This window comes from Populus euphratica, unplaced genomic scaffold (assembly GCF_000495115.2).
Source record: "Populus euphratica unplaced genomic scaffold, PopEup_1.0 scaffold1760.1, whole genome shotgun sequence".
Classification (NCBI taxonomy): Eukaryota; Viridiplantae; Streptophyta; class Magnoliopsida; order Malpighiales; family Salicaceae; genus Populus; species Populus euphratica.
In genome coordinates, this window is record NW_011501581.1 from 1 (window position 1) to 10,038 (window position 10,038).

At 34.6% G+C, this 10,038-nt stretch overlaps 2 protein-coding genes across 2 annotated transcripts; both read right to left on the minus strand.

Moving 5' to 3' along the window:
• Positions 1 to 4: 4 nt before the first annotated feature.
• On the minus strand, positions 5 to 2,590 carry LOC105118117 (soluble starch synthase 1, chloroplastic/amyloplastic-like; the record flags this gene model as incomplete). The annotated part of the gene is made up of 4 exons (XM_011015982.1): positions 2,347 to 2,590; positions 1,989 to 2,157; positions 333 to 416; positions 5 to 91 (listed from the first exon to the last, which is right to left on the minus strand). Coding segments are annotated over exons 1-4 (534 nt in total), but the record flags the coding sequence as incomplete, so codon positions are not given.
• Positions 2,591 to 2,643: 53 nt separating this feature from the next.
• LOC105118118 (probable starch synthase 4, chloroplastic/amyloplastic) lies at positions 2,644 to 10,000 on the minus strand (the record flags this gene model as incomplete). Its single annotated transcript, XM_011015983.1, has 11 exons — positions 2,644 to 2,812; positions 3,004 to 3,113; positions 5,028 to 5,138; positions 5,234 to 5,284; positions 6,055 to 6,184; positions 7,330 to 7,428; positions 7,611 to 7,715; positions 8,589 to 8,723; positions 9,383 to 9,590; positions 9,683 to 9,799; positions 9,871 to 10,000. Coding segments are annotated over 11 exons (1,365 nt in total), but the record flags the coding sequence as incomplete, so codon positions are not given.
• Between the last annotated feature and the right edge of the window lie 38 nt (positions 10,001 to 10,038).

Here is a 10,038-nt window from a genome sequence, read left to right on the forward strand (position 1 = left end):
TAGCTATGATTGTACCCTCTACCTTTAGTTCTTTCTTAAGATATTCCAGTGCTCCATCTGTGTTTGTCGCTTTGCTTCCCATGAAGATGAACTGAGTGGGAAACAACTAAACAAATCAAATTCATGTATATTTCTGTATAAAACTAAAAAAGAAAAATGACAGCAGCAGTTTTTACTGATTCATCCGGCTGCCAAGGAAAATTGAGAATCACTGTTATTGTCACTTTCTTAAGGACCCTCATTTCACCACCTAGTAAGGAGTTTCTCCAATATTCAGCACTAAGCTCTGTATTCTCTTCAAAGAAATAAAGACCCCAAAAACATGTACAAACCTGGACATTCTTTTGTGTAGCATTCCAAACAGCCTTCTGGTTATTCAGATCAAAATCCAAAGATTCTGTAGAGATGCATCCTACCTGATTAGAAAGCATTTAAACTTTTCAGTTTGATGGTCTAATATATCCTGAGAAGTTTATTATGTTTTATACACCTTAGAATCACTTATTATGAAAACAAATGCACCTGCTCCAGGATATTTTAATTGTTATCATACATATATTGTAGATGCTAAAGTTAAGAATCAAAACGTGCAGAATAATTTTAAGCCAGGGAACAAGAAGCTTAAGAGCTAAAACATGCCCCTAGGTACAAAATATTGACCTAGGAACCATATGTGGAAGCTGTGCTATGTGCACAACACAAAGCTACCACATTTTGAACACTTAGCTGTTAGCCCTGTTTTTTAAATGGATACTTGAAAGCATTTGGCTTTCTGATTTTTCACATCAAAATGAGTAGAAAAGGGTGCATTTTGACAATACATACTGGCAAGTCCAAATGGTTCAATACACAAATGATTCTTACCAGGATTTTATTCAGTAGATTTATTTTCTTTGTTAGTATAAAAGATTCTAACTAGGATATTCTATGTTTAGATTGGTCCTAATAGTATAGGATAGAATATCCTATTTTCTATATTTCCTTCTGTAACTTTTGTATAGTAGTATCTATGCAGGAGAGTTAGGGATGGTGGAGTTTTGAAAATTATGGTTTGAGAGTCAAACTCAGGTTCTAAAGTATTACTTGCTTTTACCACTTTTTCGATCTAATCCTCACAACTCTCCACCATCCCTGGCTCCTGCATAGATTCCTCTATACTACTACATATTCAATAGGAAATATCTAAAATATCTGCGTTAAACATGACCAATATAAACAAAGAAAAATCCTAATTAGGATCTTTCACATTTGGAAGAAAATAAACCTAATGAATAGTTCTACATTCTTCTTATTTTGATTTTTTGTGTGCATCAACAAAGCTCTACCTGCATACATGAGCTTCATGGAATGACTAGTGCCTGTATGTATTGCAGGCTTTCTAATCAACAGCCACAATGCGTCTCCTTGGCACCATCCCATTGCGCAATATTACAATATCTTCCCTTCAAACTACAACTCACACCAAAAACATGGACACCCTTTTAGGCAGGACACTCATGTTCCCCACTATCAAAGTTGTATTTGAAGGATACTAATGAGTATTGATACAATCAAAAGGCTCACTTTGATAGTTAGGTCCATGGTGGTGATGTAAGTTTAGGGTTCAATGCCGTTATCCATTCTTGGGTGCACAACCATTGTGCCTGATCTCTATTGCTCACTTCATCTCATGCCTTAATTTCCCTAAGGTCTTTACTTTGACTGGTCCCATTCATTGGTAAACATATAACATGCCTCATCTCACTGCTCCCATACATTGGTAAACATATAACATGCCTCATCTCACCAATCAAATGCGTCCAGATTGTAAGAGAGTAAACCACATAATAAGGTTAAAAATTTAGAACATTCCCTAATTCAGATTCTCTTGACAGTACCTTTCCCAACACAGCCAGATAACATAATTAAAAATTTAGATTCATTTGGTATGTCATAACATGAAGGACACATCAAAATCATTATTTCAAGGTCCTATATGCAACACTTACAAGAACAGTAGATGAATTTTTGGATAACCCCAGCTGCTGCTGCAATGCAACTTTGCAAATGGATTTCCCCTTTAGGTCATCTGCACTATAATTTTTTGGAAGAAATTTGTCCTTTGAAGGATCCCAGATGGAGTTATCAAATCCACAAGGAGAAATAAGCAACTTGTCCCTAAAACCAAGAATGTACCAGGAAATTTATTTTATCACACAAAAAAAAATGAAAAAAAAAAAAAATGTCCTGTTATGGGAAGCTTCTGAAGAAGGCTACCCAGTGAGGTATTAAAATAACAACATTGCCAACAAATTAATGAGTTGCAGCACGAATGGAATCTAAAAGCTGAAACACCATGTAACTTACTTGTGAATTGCTAAGGTAGGTTCTAATCCGTGACTGAAACTATTAATGATCCTTTCTTTTGAATAAATAGATTGCACCATAACAACTTTATTTGAGTACACAAGTCCACCCTGCATATTAGTAAAATATAAAATATTCAGGTAATGGAAGATGGAAAAAGAAGCTAGAACTTCAATACATGAGAGATAGTTCATATGTTTTAGATTAGCAGGTATTTATCAAGTGTCTAAAATTTTGCAACTTGACCTTTCCTAACATTAGATTAATCATGGTATAATGAAAGATCTTTTTTTTATTTCAAACAGTAGATGAATTTTTGGATAACCCCAGCTGCTGCTGCAATGCAACTTTGCAAATGGATTTCCCCTTTAGGTCATCTGCACTATAATTTTTTGGAAGAAATTTGTCCTTTGAAGGATCCCAGATGGAGTTGTCAAACCCACAAGGAGAAATAAGCAACTTGTCCCTAAAACCAAGAATGTACCAGGAAATTTATTTTATCACACAAAAAAAAAAGGAAAAAAAAAAAACATGTCCTGTTACGGGAAGTTTCTGAAAAAGGCTACCCAGTGAGGTATTAAAATAACAACATTGCCAACAAATTAATGAGTTGCAGCAAGAATGGAATCTAAAAGCTGGAAACGCCATGTAACTTACTTGTGAATTGCTAAGGTAGGTTCTAATCCGTGACTGAAACTATTAATGATCCTTTCTTTTGAATAAATAGATTGCACCATAACAACTTTATTTGAGTACACAAGTCCACCCTGCATATTAGTAACAGATAAAATATTCAGGTAATGGAAGATGGAAAAAGAAGCTAGAACTTCAATACATGAGAGATAGTTCATATGTTTTAGATTAGCAGGTATTTATCAAGTGTCTAAAATTTTGCAACTTGACCTTTCCTAACATTAGATTAATCATGGTATAATGAAAGATCTTTTTTTTATTTCATATTTTTTTCTCAATTTCTAAATATCCACAGAATTTGAAAAAAAAGGAACTTGGTCAACTTCACCGCTTCAGCATCATATTAATTAGTTGACATGACAATAAGAAGTTACTTCTTGCAACTAAAGGAGAAAATTTGCAATCTAAGAGGTATTCTATTACCATTGAACAGAAATGGTTCAGAATGCAGCAAAAAGACTACAAATAAACCCATATTCAGTATTCACAGTGTTAAAGCATCCAACCCAAAGTTTAAGTTCATAATTGGCGAGGCCACTATACCTTATAAAACATCAGAAGGTCCAAACTTCCCTGAAGAGGGATTTACTCACACTAGGATCCCCTTTCATGTCTAGGTCCAAAAGGTAAATAATGCAAATCACTAAATCAATTTTAGTCCAGCTATCAAGAATCTCTCTTCTCTGATACAGCAATAGCTGGCTTTGATATAAATACACCAAACAGTGGCATGCTTTGGTACTGTGTATAAAAGCATCCAATCCAGAAGTTTAAGCTAGTAGATAGTGGCTCTGTTTGACCTTATTGTATTATAAATTAAGCAGATTTCGTCCAAATTTTAATAGTAGAAGCGTTTGGCCTTTAAAAGTAGAAGAGTTTGGTAAAGAACTTGCATTTAAAAAAGAGCAGGCAGACTGTCTCTGAAAAAAGGGTAAAAGCTGATTATGAGATAAGCATGTCTTCCCCTTTAATCATCTAAGGGGGTTGCTATTTTTACAAGCACAACAAGGTCAAAACAAGCCCAGTATCACTCATAAACTGCATATCAACCATCATATATAATCAATATGGGGGTTTTTCGACATAGTCAAGATTACTGCACATTCTCGTTTTGTAAGATTACAATTATGTAATTTATGTGATTTTAATGCATTTTACTGTGATTATGAGAAACATTTATTACTGATTCCAAGTCAAGAATCGACTAGATACATCGAAGCATTTCTTCAAAAAATTCCTTATGCAGGAACACATGTATTGGAAAAATACAAGGCTATGCCAGAAATAAGTATCCAGTCCATTCTTGACTTGGAATTAGTACTAAATGTTTCTCATAATCACAATAAAATGCATTAAGATCACATAAATTACATAACTGTAATCTTACTAAACAAGAACGTGCTTCTTCTCGTTCTTTGGCTCTGGCATTATCTCCATCAATGAGATAATTTGTTCCTACAAATATGCAATAAATGGAGTTTGTAAGATGTTTAAGAAAATCTTCTCCAGTTCCCTGTATAAGAGGAGTCCAATTGGTTCCTTCAATGAACCTATGAACATTACCAGCAATTTTGTTAGTAGCTAATGTCAAGATTAAATCATAATCATCTTGTAAATTGTTTTCTGTTGATTATCATGAGACTCGGTACATTCTCATTCACTTACATGTAGTAAATAAGCAACAACTTTCAGTGGTTTCTTCAATGCAAAAGGTTAATAATAAGGATGAAACAAAATGAATCCTTGAAAGATAGCCAATCACATGCTAGTTTGGCTTGCAGATCTAATGATTCTTTTTGTGGCTAATTTCTGTAAGTGAAGATCCAAGAAGATAACTTACCAAGCATGTATAAGCAAAGGAGCAAAAGATAGGACAAGACTGCAAGTAACTATAGAAAAATGTTTTAGCTACATAGCTATTAAAGAAATTTTCTACTAAAATGAGAGACATTCAGAAGGGGAAAAAATTGATAGACAAAATTATTTACCTTCAGAATATTGACAAGATGTGTCATAGTGTGATCTTGTAAACGGTCAGGACGGTGAAGTCTAGCAGGATCAAGTCCGCACAGTGCTAGCTTATCAGGTTGCTCAAGGCACTAAAACATTATAACAGTGACATAATATTATGTACAGAGTAAAAGGTCCCAGCCAGAACCAGTAAAGCCAGAATGGAAGAGATGTAAGAACCTACTTGTGAGTCAAAGCCATGGCATGTCAACAATACTCTGGTACCTCCAAGCCCCTGTGGATATGACAAACAAAAGCTATGATGGCACAGATTTTAACAGAATAATGTTTACATTCCCTCTTCAACTTCAATAAATACTGGAAAAAGGGATAAAGTAAAACAGGAATACAAGGTGACATTTAAAAATTCCAGGTCAGAAGAATGCTTATAGCCATGCCTGGCCTTTCGCGTCCTGAAGAAAAGGAGAAGGTGCACAGAAATAAATTATAGTATAATGAAATCAAAGTTCCATGGTCTGAACCCTGGGGTTATTTGATGCAAATTCCAAACACTCCGCTTAGTTCTACCTCTAGTCTGTCCATAAGTCCACTGAATCTCTCAGGCTTAACAATGAAATCCATGCTCAGTAATACAAATCAACAATAGTAAAGGATATGGCCATGTCTCATCTTTATCTCTCTCGTTCACACTCCAAGTTGCTTGATGGTTAACTTGAACAAGATGTCCTATATCATGTCTTGAATATTAACAGTAGCAGATTACTGTTTTAAGATGCATGAACCTTTCTTTCTAGGCAAGTACACTCATGCACACAATAGAGATTCAGCCAACTTCCTCATCCTCCACCTCTATTCTTATATGGACAGGAGATACCATCTGACTCAAAGGCCAGTAGGAACTTTGAAGTTTCAACATACTTTGCTTCTTTTCATGAATATGCACGTAGAAAGAAAGATGGAGAAATGACAAGTGTCATGAGGCAAACATCTGCACGCCAAATCAAATAAATCATTAAGCTGAAAAGAAAGCAGATCAAGTTGGACCTGTTTAACAAAAATATCCCAAAAGAGTGGCCCGACAATAGCAGTTTCCCAATTGTGTATGTGCAACACATCAGGCTGCTTTCCAGATTTTGCTATATAATCCAATGAAGCACGAGAGAAATAGGTAAATCTGAAAGCATCAAACAAAAAAAAACACCCAACAAAACAAATTGTTATCTACTGATTATAACAAACAAGCAAGGAACAAGTTGAAAGAAATAGCATAAGGAAAATAAAAATATGTTAGTTCTTTTGTGCGCAGTTCAAATAGAATCATATGAGAAAAGGTCTCACACAACATTCTGAAATGTAACATAATTCAAACTGCCAACTGCTCATTCTCTCATTGCTGATTTGAAAATATCTGTTTATATATGCTTTATTCCCTCAGAAAAAGATGTACAAGCCAGTCTCAGTCTTCATAAAAAAAAAAAATCATTGTATAAGAGTATAGGGTTTCCTTGTGAAAATCATAAGTTAATATCACTATTAAATTCTTCAACATTATTTCAAAAATTATTTAATTTGACAGAAATTGACCAGAACTCAAAAGGCAGGATCCATATCACTAAAAACATTTACTACCAGCTCAGCATAAATTGGATGTCTCAGTTTCTAAGAGAATGCACATGTCAACTAATTTATTTTTGAACTATGATGGATGGCTGATTTTTACATACAGAAATTTGACTGGTGTGCAGGTTGAGAGATGCAGTGCAGTTGTTAAATGATCAGGATGCTTAAAGACAGAGAACTACTTGGAGGCTACTAACAGCACAGCTTTTAGTTAAGGGTATGGATGGCTATTAGAAGAGAGACTGGGACTCAGGAACTGTTGGATAGACATAAATCTTTTCACACCAAAGAAGATCATTTTGAAACTCATCCAAACAATATTCTCTCTCTACTGTCTTTTGACCACATGATTCATCGACTTTGCAGTTGACTGGAAATTGTAAAATAACTCCTTTCTGTACTAAATGAAAACACCTCTCCCAACAGATACCTATATCAACAAGAATTGAAATAGGAATTTCTTTCCAATGTCATTGGGTTGGAAAGGTGCCACACCAGTACTAGAGTAATGGTTAATGAATCTAAAAGTCATTGGCACATGCATTAAACACTTCCTTTACACCATCCATTACTTATGTTGAACAGGGGGATTTCGTACAACCCTATAGGATATACATATTATCACAAGTGAAGAGAATTTGAAAAGTGTTAAATAAGTAATTTGTAAAATAAGCAGTAACAGGAATAATTTTTACCAACCGTTCAAAGTCATCTGAGTAGCCATATACCCTTTCACGATCAAAAAAGGATGAATAGTACAAAGGTTGAATGAGAGTGACTCCAATGCCATGGACGATGCTGGACAAACAGCATTAACAATAAGATCAAGGTAAAGAGCTTAAACAATGAAGGCAATGCAAAGGCGATATCTCAGCTGCTTGTTGAAAAATTTTCTCCTGGGTAACAATCGACTGAAATGGAGGTTAATCATGAAAATAACAGCATAATCTTCCTGTATCAAGGAAACAGCCGAAACCCACCCAGTCCAAATTCTGTTTCCATGCAATTGACCATTAAAATATGAATACAACTCTGCCTCAATTTCTCGCAGTCCTTGCATTTCAGTGAGGTCCAGACATGCATACCTTCAGGGAGATGACATAGAATTTTCAGGCTTGCAATCTAGATTCTAGTGTATAATAAAAAAAAAAACCTGAAACAGCAAACATTCAATGAAATCTTTGCATGCTGCAGTCAATTATAAATTGACAAACAAGTTCAAGTTCACTTCCTACTACAGATAAACTCATTTTCTTAATTCAATAACTAAGTAAAGTTCAGATATGGGGAGGGGGAGGGGGGGGCCTGTAACAATTATATCGCGGCACGTGGCCCGGTACATTTTCTACCAATATTTGGCATCTCATACGAAGTTTGATTGTGTGAAAGAAGCCCTGTGTTCCCTCACAGTCCCAAGGGTATTTTGTCCTCGGTGCAACTCAACTATATCAATAAACAAAGAGTGATAATGTCCTACAAAGTTGGAGGATGCATGGTTAACTTCTCATTTTCGCACACACCTCTAGACTATTCCGGTTTAGAAATTCCAAATCAGTGGTATATAATAATAGCACACTCAAAAGAGGTGTTGAAACCTTGCTGTGCAGAATCAAAATTGGGAAGACATAGAACCTAATGTGAGAGGAATTTGATTATCATACTCTGATAGAAACATTTTAGTGTATTCATGGCTGGACTGCTAGAGCCCCCCCCCCCCCCCCCTTCAAAAAAAAAAAAAAAAAAAAAAAAAAAAAAAAAAAAAAAAAAAAAAAAAAAAAAAAAAAAAAAAAAAAAAAAAAAAAAAAAAAAAAAAAAAAAAAACTACAATAACTAAGATGAACACACTTGGACAAACTGTAAGTTAAAAAGTTCTAGTGAACACGCATCTTTATACAAAAATGTCCCTAACAAGAGATTGAAATAAATATAAAACACAAAAGATGAGGCACATCAATTACTTTGGCAAAATAACCTCCACTATGTGTCCTTTTTTCTGCAGTGCCTTTGATAAGCCTGTCACATACGATGACAAGGATCCAACCGATACCAGTGGTTCCATTTCAGTGCAAATTTGGATTATATGAAAACCATTCCTGAATTTAAATTATAATTAATTAGCATCAAAATAATTTACAGTGTGAATGTGATAAAAAGCATCAAGATCCAGTACATCAACTCATGTTAGTTTATACATTGAGAATATAAAAATAAAAAAGTAGCAAGTCAACACGCACACATGCATTTGAAAGTGCTTTTCAAAATGCATTTGGGCTGAAAAAAGCATCAAAATAATTGATTTTATGTGTTTCTAGATAGTTTTGATATAAACATCAAAAAACACGTATCAAAGCTTTTTCAATAAAGAATCTATACCACATTACCAAACACATGCACACATGCATTTGAAAGTGCGTTTGGATTGAAAAAGCATCAAAATAATTAATGCATTTTTAGGTTTTTTTTAATGGTTCTTATATAATGATGCTAAAAGTATCACAAAACACCAATTGATGCTTTTTCAGTTCAAAAGGCACTTTTGCAAAAGCGCACACAGGCGTTTGAAAGTGCTTTTCAAAGCAGATTTTTAAAAAAACTAGTAGCAATTCAATTCACACATGCGTTTGAAAGTGTTTCTCAAAGTGCGTTTAGGCTGAAAAAGCATCAAAATAATTGATGATGCTGAAAACATCAAAAACACCTATAGATGCCTTTTCAGTCCAAAAAAAACACTTTTAGATGAAGTTATCATTACTTTCTGCTTCCATCGGAGAAGTGACGGAGTTGTGCCAGAAGCTCAGCATCAGTTTTCTGCCGGATGTCGAAGAAAACAAGAGCTACACTAAACTTGTTGCCCATGACTGCTTTTCTCATACCAGAAGCCTCAGCAGAATCAATCAAGCCAGTTAGGACCATTGAGTCAATCCGAAGCAGCAATTCCCGCCACAATGATTGCTCATTTCCTTCAGAAAGCGCAGTCATTAAAATAAATAAATTTGTAATCAATTATTTATTAAATAATTTAACCACAAAAACAAAAATTCAATCACCAAACCTAATTTGTTGACAGCCTCCAATTGCTGGATTTTATCAAGCAACAACTGCTTCTCTCTGTTTGCTTTATTGAGCTCTTCAACAGCCACAAGGCGTAGTTTATTTAAGTAAAGAATATCTAAAACGAAAATCATTAATTACTCATTTATTTATAAACAAAATAAATAGAAAAAAAAATATATTACTTACTCTGCTGAGCTTCTTTAAAAAGCAGCCAAATGTCATTAAATTTCTCTTCCTCCTCTTCTTTAAGTAAGCCATTAGCGTCTCCTCCATTGTTACTATTCTTGCTGCTGCTGCTGCTGCAGACGAGACAAGATTATCAAATCACTCATTTGAAATTTGAAAACAGAATTG